The 18459-nt window shown below is 46.2% G+C and overlaps 1 protein-coding gene and 1 long non-coding RNA gene across 4 annotated transcripts; both read left to right on the forward strand.

Annotated features, from left to right (window-relative positions):
• Nucleotides 1-2958: 2958 nt before the first annotated feature.
• LOC119209610 (cAMP-responsive element modulator) lies at nt 2959-16479 on the forward strand. 3 transcript variants are annotated; one of them, XM_037459040.2, is made up of 8 exons: nt 2959-3116; nt 4485-4596; nt 4698-4817; nt 6082-6164; nt 6393-6568; nt 6654-6842; nt 14827-14986; nt 15092-16479. In XM_037459040.2, the coding sequence occupies exons 2-8, from the start codon at nt 4519-4521 to the stop codon at nt 15234-15236; spliced, it is 951 nt and encodes a 316-aa protein (XP_037314937.2). In that variant the 5' UTR covers nt 2959-3116; nt 4485-4518; the 3' UTR covers nt 15237-16479. The 3 variants fall into 3 exon arrangements, with proteins under 3 accessions (XP_037314937.2, XP_037314938.2, XP_037314939.2); XM_037459041.2 differs by lacking the exon at nt 2959-3116 and adding an exon at nt 3131-4297; XM_037459042.2 differs by lacking the exons at nt 2959-3116; nt 4485-4596; nt 4698-4817; ... (1 more) ...; nt 6393-6568; nt 6654-6842 and adding an exon at nt 7741-7866.
• LOC134105148 (uncharacterized) lies at nt 8269-14644 on the forward strand. Its single transcript, XR_009942457.1, has 3 exons — nt 8269-8940; nt 11267-11368; nt 12428-14644. It is a non-coding gene; the product is annotated as an uncharacterized LOC134105148 (long non-coding RNA).
• Nucleotides 16480-18459: the final 1980 nt, after the last annotated feature.

Raw genomic sequence — 18459 nt, forward strand, 5'->3', positions numbered from 1 at the left:
ACATTTGTATTATTATTATTACCATGACAGCTCTGTGACAGCTGTGTCGCTGCAGCATTAAGTTGATCTATCTGTACTTTCTAAGTTTCTATAGACACTCGTGCTTTTATCGGACTTTCAATATTTGAAAGTGGAGTTTACGAGCGGTGCATGAACGCAGCAGAGGAGCACGGAGGGCCACAGTTGCCGCGTGGCCCCCCGCTGCGGTCATGACGGGTGATGTCCTCTGAGGGATGTTTGTTACCTTTTCTTTGTATTTTTTATATATTTATAATTGAATAGTTGTTTAATGTTTACACTACATCCGTTCCCCTTTTTATGTTTGCTTTGTTTTTAATTTTTAATTTTCTGGTTAATTTGTACAGACCCAGAGAAGTGGAAACCGGAGTCAAATTCCCTGCATGCATAAGCGTATTTGGCCAATAAAGCTGATTCTGATTCTTTAGGGTTGGAGTTAAAGGTTAGAATTAGGATTAGAGGACTTTTGTTGGGACAAAAGGTAACAAAGGTAATTAGAGTCCTCGAGCCCAGTGATGTAGGCTAAACACCAAGAGAGGTTTCCTTTACATGCCGACATTTATTTCTGCCTCTCTCTGTAAAGATATATGCAGCATCACAGCTGACTTTACATTTGAGACGTTAAGCAGATGTTGTGTCGTCGTGAAGAAGTGAGGTCAAAAGTACAAGTGGTTTCCATGAAGACTTTTCATCTCCATAAAGACACCTCAAGGCCTCAAAGACACAATTTGTTGCATGTCACATTTTTGGGGAATTTGTTTTTTGAAAAATACGTTTTCATCTTTATTTTTTTGGTCATGAAGAAAATGGTTTTCTACCAAATTATAATTTTAAACTGAATGCCACGAAAAAAAGTTCAGATGATTAAAATGAAATAGACCTACTGTCCTTTCTCCCGAGTGTTCAACTGCATCTCAGCTGCATTTTTCATGACGAAGATAAACTTCAACTCTTTTTAAGACAAAAAAAAAGATGGATACGAAATGGTTCAGAATGAAAATATAAAAAACACTTGCTTACTATGTGATATTCCTAATTATCATCAAGCAGTGTTTGTGTCTTTGAATCAGTAGTGACCTCTTGTGGACGATACTCATCTCACTTTGTTTTTAACTTCTTTAAATTTCTCTCAAAAAGTGATTATTAATAATTCTTCTAATCATTATTATTGTAATCATCATAATTGTTACTTTTATCATTATTTACCCCAATTGGTAGTCTACCAAAACAAAAGTCCTGATGATCGGATGTGACATTGAACACATCACAGCCATAATTCAACATGTTCTGAGCCGTTAAAAATGTGCTGCCGTCATCGTGGCGTCTAGAAGTCACGTCTTTATCTCCACACAGCTATTTGAGGCAGAAGAGATTTTATAATAACGTGTGTGAGTGTGTGTGTGAGGGGGGGGGGGGTCGAGCAGCTTGACCTCTGGGAGATTTAGGACTGTGAATTAATTGTGTGTGTTAAGCTGCAAAGGGGACAAACAGACGCCCAAACACGTCTCTGTTGGTAATTACCAGCATGTCACCGTGTTCAGTGTTCATCTCGGGCTAATTCAGCGCTAAAGAGATCATCACATGGCCCCCTGCTGTCAGGTGCCCCCCCCCCCCCTCTGGAGGGTCCCCCTTCTGCCGCCGGTACTCCACCATCTGCAGCCCCCCCCCCGCCCTTGACCTGCAGGCCGAGGGGGGGGGGGGGAGGCAGTGTGTCATGTGCAATGAAAATTGCATAGCTTTAGCGTACTAATCCATAGCATATATTTTATTATATTTTTATCTTATCTCCATTACTGTACTGTCTGCCGTCAGTTAAATTCCATGTATGTGTGACGTATGATGGCAATAAACGTTTCCTGATTCCTGACCAGGTTACGAATTTCCATTCAACTTTAAATTGCCTTTCTTTTCAGATCAAAGCACGAATGATACACAAGGGAATAAATCACAGGAAAAATGTGAATACAAAGTATCACCATTAAATTGTAAAAAAAGAGAACAAAGGAACATTTCTCTTTACAATGCACAAGTTACACAAAGGAGCATTTTGCACCCTTTCACCGTCGGACACCTCGATGCCTTTCTGCTGACCGAGGCCCTTCCTCGCCCCCCCCTCTTGCAGATCGAGGGCAGTCGGCCACGAGGAGCAGCGCTCTCCGATGACAGCGGGGGCCTGAACAGGACGACCTCTCCTGGCATGCAGGGGGGAGGGGGGGGGGGACAGATGGTGGCTCGGATATAAATAAAGCAAAGTACACAACAGATTCCACAGGACATTCTTTCATATGAGAAGGAATTGGCGCACAGGGAGTGTGGCACAAACAAATACATATTTATGTATATCTCAGTCTGCAAAGTGTTCTTTCAATTGAGCCTTCAGCATATTCCTGATACTATGTGGTAATTGTGTGCCTTTGGAAGTTGGACTTCGTCTGTATTCAGGCGTGAAAATAGATATCTTTGTTTCTGGACATTGTATATAATATTACATGTGAGCCTGAACGTTTGGATGAATCGATCCTGTTGCGTTTTAAAGCGCTTTTGTCAGCCAGCAGATGGCGACATCGCTCTTGTCTGAAAACACGTGACTCGTCCCAGAAAAACTGAAAAATATCCTTGGCTGAATTGCAAAATGACTTTAATGATGTACGACATAATATTGCCAACTTGAATCGACTTTTTTATATTCATATGGGACACTAAACCGTACTAATAAGCACACCGTGTGCAGTTCAAGTAAAAACCTACTGCTCCATTAAATTAATGCAAATTTGAATAACTATACCACAAAATCCATATATTTGAATGTTATGTCTGTTTGTCCCTCGCAGCGCTCGCACTGCTCAGAGAAAAGTGTTGGTCGTTTTTTTTTTTTTTTTTTTAATGGCGCGCAAAGCGAACCCGGAAGTGCCTGGAGACGCGTCCTCTCGCTCCGCCCGCGCACTCTTCGACGTTAAACTGACCCGTCGGCTCGACATTTTCGGCACAGCGTCGTCAGCGCTGACGTGAGAGCTACGTTGCGACTACGTGAGCGGAGACGCGAGGCCGTCCAACCCCATGCTGTAATTAGTCACGAGTCCCGACTACGTAAAACTTCGGTAAGTCGCCTTTCAAAGCCGTCGCGTCGCCGCTCGGCGCCAGTCGGGGCGACTCGAGGGACTCGAGCGTTGCGGTGAAACGCGTCTCGCGGGGGCCGAACCCCCTCGTTAAAACTTTTTTTTTCGGTTTGCGAAACAAAAAAAAAGACAGTTCGGCGAATCAGCCGAACAATACCGGGGTTTTAAAGAAGAAGAAGACAAACGGAAGAAAGTTGACGGTTGTACAAAAAAAAAAAAAAAAGGAGGCAGTTCCTTTTTTTCCGTTTATAGTGAACGGAGTTGCGTAAAGTCAGACGTTAATGACGGGCGTAAGAAGTTTGATCGAGCAGGCGAGCCTTCAGAATAAAAGATGATATATTTGAAAAAAAACTGCTTTATTATTTTCTCTGTAATCCTCCCTAAAAAATGTGCTTTATTTGTTCGTCGGTTGCAATGATAAAACTATGCACCCTCTGAATGAAACATTACGGGGACGTGATGGCTTCTTTTTCACGGTGTACCGGGCGGCTCAGAAGCCGGAAGCCACATTCTCCTTTAAGGCACCTTTTTGAATATGTCAACTTGGAAGAAAAAAATAAATCTATGCGGGCTTTCTGTTGCCTGTGAGAGAAAGGGTCCTTGGACTCTCTGTGAGAAATGTGTTTACGACTTTTGGTCGGGTTGGGGTTCGGGTGGGTTAAGAGCGGACTCGTTACGTGAGCGTAAACGTTGTCCTCTGCTCGGACGCTTCCCGCGTTCCGTTGCAGATGGCGTGCACACCGCTGCTTTGTGATATGCGTGTTTGCAGCTAATCTCCCGCAGACAGGGGCCCTGCAGGGGCCCTCACAAACGGTGACGTCACTGGGTCAGAGCCCCTCAGCCGCTACTTCAATGGCATCTTTTGTTCCGACCGGTGTGTGAGGACGTGTGCGTTAAAATATGCACTTTTGTCTCCTGTCATTTTGCATCTAGAATCCATTAAACTGAGTTTGTAACAGTGTGAAAACGTGCTGATGGAGTTCAGGCTGCAACACACACACACACACACACACACACACAGAGCATGAGTAATGGATTGTTCTGTACTGTATATTTGTCCTAATGCTGGACGAACAAACACTGCCAACAGTTCTTCACACTAATCATTTTGACTGAACCGTCGCTGTACGGATTTCACAGAAAGAAAACGTTTTCATGAAAAGGTTTTAACTATAAACACAGATTAAAATTTTGAATCTGACAGATTTAACTTTCTATTAAAACACATCAATAAATAATTTATAGTCGAAAAAAAAAAGTTGAGAATATGATATATAAATATAATGATAGGGGGGGGGGGGGTGGGATATTGTTTAACCAGCAGTCTTCGGTATCACATGTCTGATGAAGGTTCTGGAGAGGAGAACCGTCCAGGTGACTGACGATGGAGACCTCGGCCCCCGGCGCTGTGAACGGCTCGGCGACGGACGGCGAGGAGAACCACGGCGAAGACAGTCCTCAGGTACCGCGTCGGAGAGGGCTCCACCCCGCCGTGAGGAGGGGGGAGGCACCACCTGGATGTGTGAACGTCTATATGTGAGATACGTGGTCTCTTGCCTTCAGGCGGCCGAGGGCCAGTCTCCCGGTGTCCAGCTGTGTGACGGACAGACTGCGCAGCTCCAAGGGGTCATCCAGGCCCCCCAGACCTCCGTCATCCAGTCCCCCCACCTGCAGACCGTCCAGGTGAGAGCCCGGGGCGGCCTCTCCGCACTCATCAGTACCAAAGACTACAAAAGCATGACTTAAATAAAAAGTGAATAGGGTCACTTCTCAAATGTGTGGTATCAACATCTGAAGTCTTAATTCTATCAGCGCCTCAGTTCATCCACGGGTCTCCAGTCGCTCACGACCCCCGACCCCAGAGTCAAATTTTACTCGAGTTGAAAGTAATTAAAATGATGCTCTCATCCTGTCGTTGGCGTGATGTCAGATTCAGGCGCCGCGCGTAGGCGGTTCTTGTGCAGCTCTTAATGGGATGATGTGGGCGGTGGGGGCCGAGGTTTAAGCTCATCAGTCTAACCTGGGACTACTCGTGTGTGTGTGTGTGTGTGTGTGTGTGTGTGTGTGTGTGTGTGTGTGTGTGTGTGTGTGTGTGTGTGTGTGTGTGTGTGTGTGTGTGTGTGTGTGTGTGTGTGTGTGTGTGTGTGTGTGTGTGTGTGTGTGTGTGTCCTCGTCATCATCATCATCAGATCAACATGTGGCAGCAGATCTGGGTGTGCAGGTGGAGTTGGTAGCAGCTGTAATGTGTCTTTCTGCAGAAGTGGGTCAGGCCCGGGGGGGGGGGGGTTGTTAACTGATTTCAAGCGTCACTGTTCTTCTCAAAACGTTAATTTGCTTGAATGTATGATGAATGTCGTTGGGCTGTTTCCGTGACCTCCGGCGCTCTGCTCAGCAGGCTGAACGTCCCCTCGTGTCCCCTCACGTCCGCTCACGTCCCCTCGTGTCCCCTCGTGTCCCCTCACGTCCCCTCGTGTCCCCTCACGTCCCTTGACGTCCCCTCACGTCCCCTCGTGTCCCCTCATGTCCCCTCACGTCCCCTCATGTCCCCTCACGTCCCCTCACGTCCCCTCACGTCCCCTCGTGTCCCCTCACGTCCCCTCATGTCCCCTCATGTCCCCTCACGTCCCCTCATGTCCCCTCATGTCCTTGTCAATGAGTCGTCTCCCCACAGGCCCATCGCGGCCCTTTTGTGTTGATAACGCACAACCGCGAGTCACGAACAGCGGGTCAGATTCGTGCCGTTTGTGTGAGTGACCGCGTGTTTGTTCACGTCGCCCCGAGGAAGGAGGACGCTAACGTGCTCCCCCCCCCCCCCCCCTCGGTGTGTGGACTCACTGTGGGACGGGGGAGTAGGATTGCTCAAGTTCCCTCTTTGACGTCATTCTTCTTTCACACCATCACCCCCCCCCCCAAGATCTAACAGCTCCTTTGTTCCTGTTTGTCACAGATCGGCACCGAGCTGGAGGAGGACGAGTCGGTCACAGACAGCCAGAAGAGACGCGTCCTCCTCTCCAGGCGTCCGTCTTATCGGTGAGACGACGTCACAAGTGGACTCGTCACTAATAATACCAAAATGATCCAGTGATGGACTACATTTATACAGAAGAATATTTAGTGCTTTTATTCTCAATCATCTTCTTCTTCTAATGGGGATCATTGTTATTTTATCACTACAACACATTTAAGGGAAGACGTGTCCTTCGATAAAGTGTGAGACGTCGTGCGAGAGTCACTTTGTGGAACTCTTCTCTCCCGCAGAAAAATTCTGAACGAGCTTTCATCGGATTCTCCGGCAGTTCCTAAAATCGACGAAGAGATGACTGAGGAGGACGATGAAGAGGAGGAGGAAGACGATGAGGAGGTGGTGCCGGTCTCCAGTGCTGCCGCGGCAACCGTGCCGACCTCCATCTACCAGACCAGCTCAGGGCAATACAGTGAGTGCACTTCCTGTACAGTGCAGAAAAAAGGATGCACCTGTGGGGATGAACCCGTGTTTCTTACCCCCCCGCCCCCCCACAGTCGCCATCACTCACGGGGGAGCCGTGCAGCTGACGGGCCCCGGGATGGAAGCCTTCCAGGGGGCCCAGACCATGACGGTGGGCGGCTCTCACGCCCCCCAGCACGGAGCCACCATCCTGCAGTGTGCGGCTCAGCCCGGAGACTCCCCGCAGCAGTTCTACATCCAGGGGGGGCAGGTGCTGGTCCAAGGTAGGGCTTAGGTGATCTAGGAATGTCATCGTTTAACAACCAGTTAAATGGTGTAAACACACTGCAGATGTCCCTGGGGGGGGGGGGGCACAAACACACTAATTAAACAACAAAGAGGTCAACTTGTATGGTTGTTTTTGGCATCGCTGGTTGGTTCGGGAGCTTTAGGGGGGGGGTGATTGTGTCTCTGAATGCTGGACGTCTCCAGAAGCTTCAGTAGTGATCAACCCAGAAGTCACAAAGGTCATTTTGTGCCCTGGGTCCAAACGTGTGTGACGTGAAGAGGAGGCTCATGGGTAAGCACACACCCATTCTCATTCAGCTGTCTTTAGGGGGTCATGGGCCTCAGAACGGCTCTGAGTAATGAAGCATCTTTCATTTAATCTGTTGCTTGTTGCCATGGCAGCCATAAACTGTGGAATATAAATGTTATTTCCCCTGATAGATATGCGCTGTGCTTTAGCCACTGGTGACGTTACTTCTCCAACAAAATAATGTAAAGCCTCCATTATCTCCACCCTCTACGTCATCGAACCCACACGAAAGACCTCGGGACACAACGTCCTGTTTGTTGAGTGTCTCTCTGGCTGCGTCACCCGGGCTAAAAATACCCCCCCCCCCTCCACTACCAGCCCCCCCCTCTCCCTCCCTCCCTGCCTGCCCAGCTCACACTGTGTGTCACTGCTTCTCAGTCTTATCCTCCGCGGGGGGGGGGCTCTAATCCAGGGTGTTTTACTGACTTCAGCAGGCAGCGGTGACGTCATTGTGATGTCAATGCCTGTAATTGTGATCGGGCTGCGAAGCGGACGAGCGGCTCTGTGACGCGCAGAGAGCTGGGAGGGGAAAGGGAGGAGGAGGGAGGTGAAGGGGCAGGAGGAGGAGGAGGAGGACGGGGGGGAGGGAGGGAGGGAAAGACAGACTCTGGCGAAGCAACGCAGAGTGAGAGTAGAAGAGTGTCGCCGTGCCGAGAGGCTGGATTATTGGAAACCAGAGATGGCTGTAACCGGCGATGAGACCGAGTCAGGTACACTTTACTTTACCTTTTTTTTTTTAATGGGACAAACAAAGTCACTTTTATTGGACTTGTGAGGTATTTGTGTTTTTAAAAAGGCTTTTTTTAGGAGCTTATTTACACCCACCTGCAGATAAGCACAGAGTACAAATTGCATGTTTGGACAGTGTGAGGACAGGTCTCATTTCACCAAAGAGTGAGACCTTCTGATCCAGAGACACATTCATCTGAGAGACTTTTCTTTGACTTTTGTCCTTCCTGCGTCGGTTAGTTTGCTCAAGTGTGTTCCTGTTAGTCCGTCTCCGGCTGACACACACACACACACACACACACACACACACACACGCACACACAAAAGGCTGTGCTCTGCTGTCAGGCAGAAGGAGAGAGGGAGGGGGGGGTGAGGGGGGTGTTGATAGTTGTCGCTCTGACGTCACTTCGGTTTCCTGGAACAGAGACCGGGGGAGGGGGGGGGGGGGGAGGAGGAGGAGGGAGTGCAAATCGGTCGAGTGAGACGCACACGCTGACGTCAGCGCAGAGCGAGTCACCCTGTTATCTCAACGGCAGAAAGGGAGGGGTGTGTGTGTGTGTGTGTGTGTGTGTGTGTGTGTGTGTGTGTGTGTGTGTGTGTGTGTGTGTGTGTGTGTGTGTGTGTGTGTGTGTGTGTGCACTTGCAGTTGTTAGTTTGTGGGGCCATGTAACAGGGAGAACACCAATCTTGTGGGGCCCAGCAACCTTGTGGGGCCCAAAATGAGGGACCCCACTAGAATGATCATCATATATGGGCTCACAAGCCTCCCCTGACATGCCTGTCGCTTTTTTAGCACATGTCTCACAAAGTCAGAAAGTATGGAAAAGTGTGTGTGATGTGTGTGTGGATTTTTTACTCACTAGTGCCCCAAGTGTTGGAAAGGTGGTATAACATCACACACACACACTTCCTGGTGTGTGTAAGGGTTCAGCCAATGAGGGGCCACTATGAAATCTCGCGAGATTTTTCGTGAAGTCATTAGCGATATCTCATGTCTCAGCATACCAAAGCCATGCAGTGTTGGCTGCTCAACTGGGAACTTTGCAGAGAATAAGGTAGGTTTTTGTATTAAAGTATGACTTTTTTTTTATCTGTTTCTCAATCTGTACCCACAGTATATTAATGGATTAATAAAGTAGCACTTTATTCTGTAAATTACAATTTCTTGGTGCTGCTAGCTGCTAGCTAGCTATATATTGCTAGCTTCTACTGTTAGTTTTAGATCAGAAAATGCTAACTGTTAGCTACAGCATTGTTATACTTAAGATATTTTTTCTGATGAATAAGTATAATATTAACATTTGTTATGACAACGCGATTACTGCCGCATTATTTAGTCACAAAAACCGTAATCTTGTTACTCTGAACGGCAAAAGTGTGCCGCTTTGGGTGACTGTCAATCACAGGATTTTCCCGCGATCGTCACTTTCGGCCAATCGGAGGCTTTGTTTATGTCTGTGGGGCGGGTCCAACAGCATGTTAGTGTGGCTTAGACGAACGCATGCAATGTTGATGAGTTAGGCTGTCTGACTGACTGCAAAGGCTTAGAATAACGAGTGCAGCGCTGGTGAGTAAGGATTGTTATGGACTGACTGCAAATGACTGCTAAAAGGATGGTGGACACGTTTGTTTCATACGGAGAGTTACGACTCCGTTCGCTGCTACGTAATTCAACCGGTGGCCCGGAAACATGTATAACTGATAACCTCCGTGAAACACGGAAATCGGCGTTTTTTTAGCAGCGTGAGTCACTTCTTAACACACGGGGGTCGGTGTCTATATACATCTGCTTTGATGAGTTGGGTTTGTTGTTTGACTGAGGACGGCAAAGGATGGTGGACACGTTTGTTTCATACGGAGAGTTACGACTCCGTTCGCGGCTATGTAATTCAACCGGAGGCCCGGAAACATGCATAACTGATAACCTCCGTGAAACAGACGGTGTCTGTATACATCTGCGCCGTTTGTCCCGTGGGTTTTACGTGTACGTCTGTTGGCGTTGCAGCGCTGAGAGTAAACAAACTATCTCAAACAGCTGACGTGACGTGATAACAGTGCTGTAAAACTTGATTTGATGTGTGAAGTCATTCAAAAGATGTTAAAGGATTTTTTAAAGGATAATTTGCAGTGTATATAATAGTGTGGGGTTGTGTGCAGACGTTACAATGTGATCATTTAGAGGATTTTCTAGAAGGGCTCAATAAGCAGATAGCTGTGTTTTGGGGGGTTTTCATGGGGCCAGAAGTTACGATGCCAACCATGCAGACCGAATAATATAAGGATTGCACTGGTCAGACACTCAGCCTTGGTAATTGATCCCAGCATGTAGATAATAATGTGTATGTTCTCCTTTGTGCATTTTGATAGTGTTGTTATTTGCTTTCATCTAGTTTGTAGACTTGGTTCTGCAATAACAAGTGTTAAGGAAACCAGGGCCCTGTACTATATAGCAGGATTCAGGGTAACGGCTAACAGTTTCACTCTGGGTTTCTGATATTCTCTTATTACCCAGTAAATTGCTAAGATCATTTATGCTGAACTTAAAACCTCCTCTAGAGAATGTGATGTTAGAAATAAGAGATCAACTCACAGCATTTATCAGTAAGTGGAGCTTTCTTGTTCGGTAGTTAATATTACACAAATACTAAGTAGTCAAAGTCAAAATCCTGACCAAGGAACACAGTTTAAACAGATTTAAAAACAGACTTCTGGCAACAAATCACTGTCTGTGCTAATGTGTGTCAATTTATAGATTCATTATATCACTGCTTCATCTAGATCCCGATAAGGTTGGCTAAAACGACGTGTGTGTGTGTGTGCACGCAGTTACTTTCAGGCTGAATATATGTTTTAAGCCTCTCCACTTTTGTCAAATATTATAGTTGTACATTTATATGTGTCGCTTGGCTGACAGCATACTTGTCTGGGTTTTCGATTTAAAGCTGGGATTCAGAGTTGGTGATCGGAAAATTGATTACAACTATGGTGGTGATTCACAATGGCCATCGCGTCAAAAGGTGTGTTGGTTATAGGTTTACTGATTCATCGGTTTGTTAATCTGGGAGATTATAAAGTTTGAAATCTGTTTGAATTGGCTCATTAATTCAGCTAGTGTATCTGATACTGATGGTGTAGTCTCAGATCTATAATAGCTGATATATATTAGTTATTGCTTTTTATTTTAATATCAGGTGAGAAACCATCAGGGTTTGGTTGTGTCAGTAAAGACAAGGATGTTGCATTTACATCATTAAATTAAACATAAATGTTGCCAGTACAATAGTTAAGAGTAAATCAGACACTTTTCTTGACAGAGTTGTTGAGATAACTATACTATTGGGAAGTTCTAAGTCTGTTCTTTTTTTAATATCTCAATTATAGGTGACAAACTATGAGGCCCCTGCTGTGGCTATAGAGACAGAAGACACCCTTTCAAATCTGTCTTCCCATGAGGAATCCAATGGAGAGGAAGCCATAGCCCAGGTAAATATGTAATGTACACACTGCAATTCTGCACGATGCAATTCTATTATCACGGTATGATGGTGTCAAAATGGCTTTTGTGTTATAGCTTTCCGTCAGAAACCATCATTGGGTTATTCTGTAGACTTTAAATTGAAGGAACAGACCGATAACAACCCTACACATTTTGTTTCTAGTCTGTCCTTTATGGGGTCCTCCTGTCTTTATCTCCTTCTAAATAATTTAAAGTTAACCTCGCACACACACACCAATGTTTCTAGTCCACCCTTTATGGGGCCCTCCGTTTTATCCAAACTATAAGTATTTTTAAATACTTTTAACAACACATTTCAGGATCTAACCTCAGGTTTTTACATGTGTAATTGTCCACTTCCTGAGCTGATGCATGTTTAAAAGGGGTATTTTAAACATGATGCACTGCAGCCCCAAAAATGTTGTTGAGGGGTTCCAACTTTACACCCACATGTTTCTAGTCCACCCTTTATGGGGCCCTCCGTTTTGTCCAAACTATAAGTAACTTTTAATACTTTTAACAACACATTTCAGGATCTAACCTCAGGTTTTTACAGGGGTAATTGTCCACTTCCTGAGCTGATGCATGTTTAAAAGGGGTATTTTAAACATGATGCACTGCAGCCCCAAAAATGTTGTTGAAGGGTTCCAACTTTACACACACATGTTTCTAGTCCACTCCTTATGGGGCTCTCCGTTTTGTCCAAACTATAAGTAACTTTTAATACTTTTAACAACACATTTCAGGATCTAACCTCAGGTTCTATAGTCAATCAGTACAGTAGGGAGACGATGCTATGGCGCACTAAGGAGCTCCAAGGATGAAATTGTTTTATTAAACATAGATCAATATGTATTTTGGAGTCATTTCTTATAATGACTAATTGCGCCCTAGTCTGAAAGCATACAGTAATCTGAACTACAATCTATCCAAATTCCAACTAATTCATTACTGCAATTGATGATCGATGCAATAGTGTTTCAGTGGCAATTAAAATGTACAATTCTTAAACAAGTCAATTCTGTGCTCCTTTTATGTCTACTTAGGTAAACAAACTGCTATCAAAAGAACCTGGACACCCGAGGAAGCGGCAGCGGTGAACCGGCATCTACGGAGATGCATTACCATGAACAGTGTTCCAGGCAAAGAGGAGTGTCAACAGTGCATTAATGCAGACCCTGAAGCTCTCCGAATGCGAGACTGGAAGGCATATAGAATCACTACTTTGAGACGAAAGTATAAGTGTGAACTTGCTGATGCACCGTCATATTGACAGTGTTAACAGTCTCTTCTTGTGAGGCCTCTTTGTAGGCAATGATAAAGTTAATCTTGTCCCAGTGACTTTTATTTCTGAACACTGAACAATTGTCCAATGAGTAACTGAAACTATTCCGCGCCCCCACAATCAAACGCCCGCATGGGGAGATTTTAGCTTTTACTTTACTAAGTTAATAAAGACAAGAGAACATATTATGTGTTAAGGAGTTTATTTTATGCAATGTCGTTTGAGAAATGGTACTAGGAAAGCGTTGAGTAGTGTTGAGCTGGAGTTCATTATATTAATGAAATTTAATGCCCCATATACCTTATGATGATCTTTGGTTACAATGACATCGAGCCCTACAATGTCTTTGATAAGCAACAAAAAATATGTAAACATGTTATTTCCATCAGAAGACATTGTGTCTTGCGAAGATACAAAGTCTAGAAATGGTTGTCTTGCTAAGATATTAAAACTAGGATTGTGTATGTGTGTGTGAAAGAGGGACTCGCAAGTTTTGAATGTTAGAAACAGAACCCCACAAAGTGACAAAAAAACTAGCAAGAGAAAAAAAGTTCTGAATTTTAACAAATTAAAGTGATGGTAATTATATAGATTTTTTTTTCATCTTACTGGATTTTTTACAATGTTGTAGCACTGCCAGAAAGGGTGGATCCCACATTTGGGTAAAATAAGTTCGGGCCCTACAAAGGAGGAACACGAGTATGTGTGTGTGTGTGTGTGTGTGTGTGTGTGTGTGTGTGCGCGCGCGTAACTTCTCAGGAACAAAGTGAAGACGCGACCCGGCAGCGTCATTTGTTGAGGTCATGAACGCGTCCAGGAAGCCGCTGTTTAACGGCGTGTTTAATGATCAGTAACCTGACGGCTGAAGGAACACTGAGAACTAATACCGTATTTTCGCGACTATACGGCGCACTGAATTACAAGGCGCACCTTCAATAAATCGCCAATTTTAGAACTATTTTCATATATAGAGCGCACCGGATCACAAGGCGCATAGAAGTAACTGCAGTAAAACGTTTGACTGGGGCTGCGTTATGCATCCACTAGATCGGGCTGTGCTAAATCAAACGTTATTAAGCGTTCTGACAACTCTTCACTCCCATGGTAACGTTGTTCAAACGTTAATGTGGATATTAACAATATCTCTGAACCTCCAACTTTCGTTATTGGTTAATGAAAACATTCTTGGCAAATGCTTTAGTGCATCTTGCACCGAGAGGCAGCGCTGGAACAGACGGTGGACCGTCAGCGCGATCCCGACATCCAACTACGAGCTTTAATGTACTGTAGCGACTCTGGACAATGTGCTTATCTTCTGGTTTTATTGTGGAGAAACAGGCTACTGTCGGCCGTAGCCTACGCCGAACAAAAACGCAGCATCGCTCTCCAAAACAACAACAATTCCCGCGTCCCCATAGGTGGCACTAAGATGAGTGACGTCACATTGTGCGCCCTTCACTGACCATCCCTAAACTCTGTAAAGTGCAACGCCGCTCCAGCACATGAAAACACAGTCCGTTACAATACGCTGTTGGAGCTGGAATTACCGCGGCTGCTGGCACCAGACTTTCCCTCCAATGGAGCCTCGTTAACCAGTATGGATCAACCAATTGAGCCATATATACGGCGCTCCGGATTACAAGGCGCACGCGCCGTTTTTTTAGAAAAAAAAGGATTTTAAGTGCGCCTTATAGTCGCGAAAATACGGTAACTTAACAGAAGAGCTCTTGGAACACATGTTCCCACATATGCTTCTATATATACAATATATACAATAAATATACAAACAAATGATTGAGACGCTAGTTGTGTCGTATTAACAGTATTAATGTGATTAAATACATTCCAGCTGTTCGATGGGCAGCATCTGGTGGCTGTTAGAGGAACTGCAGTGTAAGTCACTTCATAAAGTGTGTCACTGCAAAACCAAAATATCTATGTTGCACTCCGGCTGTATGATTTCTACTGAGAACCCCCCCCCCCCCCCCCCCCCCCCAAAGACAAATACCTGTGATGACAAGTTGATGAAGCAGGAAGGAGAGCTGCTCTGTGACTACGTACTTAGTTTATTAGAGAATTTAGAGAAAATGTCACAAAAAAGTTAAAATTACTCAACCTGGAGTCTTAATGCTCTCCCCCCCCCCCCCTCCCCTCACACAGCTGCCACAGGAGACATCCCCACCTACCAGCTGCGTTCGCCCAACTCGGGCCTGGCTCACAGCATCGTGATGGCAGCGTCTCCGGGGTCCATGCAGAACCCCCCCCAGCACCACTCAGAAGACATCACCCGCAAGAGGGAGGTCCGACTGATGAAAAACAGGTAGGTGGAGGGGCCAGCTGATGGGGGGGTTATACATTAAATCCTGCAGTAGGAAAACTAACATGGAAATAAAACTTGTTATGTTACCCCCCCCCCCCCCCGCAGGGAGGCGGCTCGTGAGTGCCGCAGGAAAAAGAAGGAGTACGTGAAGTGTCTGGAGAACCGCGTGGCCGTGCTGGAGAACCAGAACAAGACCCTGATCGAGGAGCTCAAGGCGCTGAAGGACATCTACTGCCACAAGGCCGACTAGCGGCGCCCCCCTCCGCCAAGGCAAACCCCCCCCCAAGAAAACACCAAAAAAAGGAGTCTGGAACAAAGACGTTGTTGCCTCAGCTCACTTCGGGGCCCGGCGGCGCCGGGGGGGTCGGAATGGCTCGTCTACGAGGAGCTTCGCTCGCCGCAGCTATTTGTGCACGCCACCGAGAGCAGGGGGGGGGGGGCAGGAAGAGGAAGTACAGGTGCTTCCTGAAAACGCCGCGCAGAGGTTAAGAGGCAGAGAGGACGAAGGTCAGCCGGGTCGCGCTGCTGGAAGGTTCCCCCGAGGTCCCCCCCCCCTCCCCTCGGCTGCAGCGAGGCAAACTCTTCCTGCGTTTCCACGGCGACGCCTCGCGCTTCTTTCCTGGGGGGGCCCCCCTGAGGCGAACATTCCTTGGTGCGACAGACACTCTGAGGGCCCTTCGGATCCGATTCGCTGTTTGTTTGGTCAAAAAAAAAAAGAAAACGTGCAAACGTTTTTTTCAAGACGCACGTGAAGAATTAAAAATGGAGCTTCTAAAGTATGTTCCAGGCAGTACCTGGACCCCCGGTTCTTCTTCTCTCACTACAGTGAGTTGATTGTAATATTTGAAACAGTCAAAGCACAAAAACTATCAAAGTATCAGAATTTCTACTCTGTTTATTTGAGGAATTTCACTCCACTAGTTTGTACATCTCTCAAAAGAAGAAAGTCCCTTTTGGCTGACTAAATGGAATAAAGCAGCTCTATATGGAATAAAGCTTAACTTTTGTAAGATAATCCCTGCTTTACTGTTACTGCGTCTGGTGCAGCCATTGGTGTCCGTTGTGGTATAAAACTATTTGATCACGGCTGGATATTAAAATGCTCTGTTTTAAAGGGTTATGCCAATTTCTTTTTTATTTCTAAATGTAAAGACATTTGAGTGAAATATATCATGTCGTGTTGATGTTTCTGGTGATTTTGAAGACTGCCTGTTTTTGTTTTTGTTCTGTAGTTGTTTCCACTGAACATATTTTATTGATGAGGGAGATTCTTAACCCGACACACCATCTGTAACGCTCTGTCCGGTGTCACCTCGATGACTCATCCGGGGGGGTCGGGGGGGGGTCTAGTGGTGACCCGCTTGCTGACATATTACTGCGTTGAATTCATCTGCATGTCGTAGGTCCCTTTTTGCTGCCTCTTTTAGCCTCTGTGTACGTCCTTGTTTGAGCCCAAACTAGTTTGCTTTCTGTAATAAAACCATGAAATGGGACTCGGATGTGACTTGTTTGCGACTCGAGGGTCTCAAGGTGCTGCGACCCTCTGGCGGGAGGAGGACCTTCATCGGTGGAGGTGACGAGGAGGTGAAGTGTTACTTGTTTTTAAAGGACCCCCACCATCCCATTGGCTGTTGCCATGGCAATCGACTAGACCGGACACAAGTATACGCCATCATTAACATGCGTACAGTTACATTCTTTTGTCTTTCAGAGCCCGTTAATAAATACTTGTTCAAACATCTTCTGATACAACACAAAGGCCTTGAAGAAGCTTCCTGGTGATGATCTCTGCGCCCTCTGAAGCCACACGGAGTCCTAGGAGGCCGGTGATGGAGGACGCAGCTATTAATACGTTGCTGGTGGGCTGTGGAAGTTTGTTTCCTTGGCGTCAGGGCGATGGAAGGAGCGCTTTGCTCTGTGAGGCGTTTATCTCCTCGCTGAAGGTCGCAGATTGTGTGACGTCTTCACAAAAAGAGACACAAACTCAGGGTTTGATTTTGCTCCGCTGAGTGACCAAATGTCCTCGTTGGCTCCCTGAGTCGGATAAGAGAAGCAAACTAAGATTAAATGACTTTTTCAAGGGCATTTGCATGAAAATGAGAAGTTTCCATGGCGACATGGCACTGACCTGAAAGGGGTTGATGGCAACGATGAGTCTCTGTCTCTCAAAACGAAAACAAGCTGTAGAGTTTGACTTCACACACACACACACACACACACACACACACACACACACACACACGGTAGTGAATGTGTCGCTTTGGAGGGAAACCTTGAGATGAATGTTTATGAAGAGAGAACCTTGCTGCTCTCTGACACTGAATCATGGTTCTTATGTCTTCCACATTCTGCTTCTCCACCTGGAGAACATGAAACTGACTCTAGATGGTTTCATTGCATGCTTTGTGGACTCATTTACTTTAACATTTGCCCAGCCTCCACCTCACTGCATTTATCTTCTTGATGTTTATTCTTGTGGCCTCTCAAACATCTTCTTGGCCTTTGGTCCAGTGGGACTGGAGTGGAAATTTCCACCTGGAGACCAAGCAGGCCAGCAGTGAGATGAGGCCTCGTGCTGGGGGGGGCGCATGAATGCTCTTCTCTGCGTGGCGGTCTGAGGACGCCCCCTGCTGGCCGACTAACGCTACTGCAACAACGAGCTCACACACACAAACAGGGCTCCACGCAAAGAACTCACACCCAGAGGTTGATTTGATTTAAAATATGGGATGTGACTTTCTGTAATGAATAAGTATCATATTCCATTTCGGCCATACATGCCCCCTAAACATTTAATAAATTAAATTAAATGCATTAACAGATGCAGTATCATGGGTTGGCCAGCAGATGTCCCTCCGAATACTCCTGGAAATAACTAGTTGAGATTTATTAAGGGAACTTAAAAATGTATATCCACACCTTTTTACAAAATTGATGAACTACAAAACCTCGACCCCAAAAGAGCTACTGACGTCATGACCTACTCCCAATGGACCATAGAACCCCGTAAGTATCCTTTCATGTTTTATCACTCTGTTTATTGTCTCTCTATGCGCGTCTTGATTCGACATTAACACTTTATTACAGGTTGTGTTTATTATTTAAATGCACTAAAAGTTTAAACGACTCTCTTATCAGATACAATGTCGCCCGACAATGACCCGTCAACAACGTGAGTACTAAAGGACTGGGCTGCTGTTTGGATCAACACAAGAGAAATAGATCCATATTTCTGCTTCATCAGCAGCGAATCACGGTCTCGTCTCCCCCCCCCCCCCCCCCCCCCCCCCCCTCCTGTCATGTGTAACCACCCACTTGAACCGGAACCTTTTCTCGGGATTTGCACCCCTCCCTCACAGCCAGCCACAACACACGGAGCAGCGGGATGCGTCCTGCTACGCGGTGCTCGGGCTAGAGGCGGGAGGGCGTGGGAGTAACACCTTCACCCCCCCCCCCCCCCCCCCCCCCCGTGC

Source organism: Pungitius pungitius, chromosome 15, assembly GCF_949316345.1.
Source record: "Pungitius pungitius chromosome 15, fPunPun2.1, whole genome shotgun sequence".
Classification (NCBI taxonomy): Eukaryota; Metazoa; Chordata; class Actinopteri; order Perciformes; family Gasterosteidae; genus Pungitius; species Pungitius pungitius.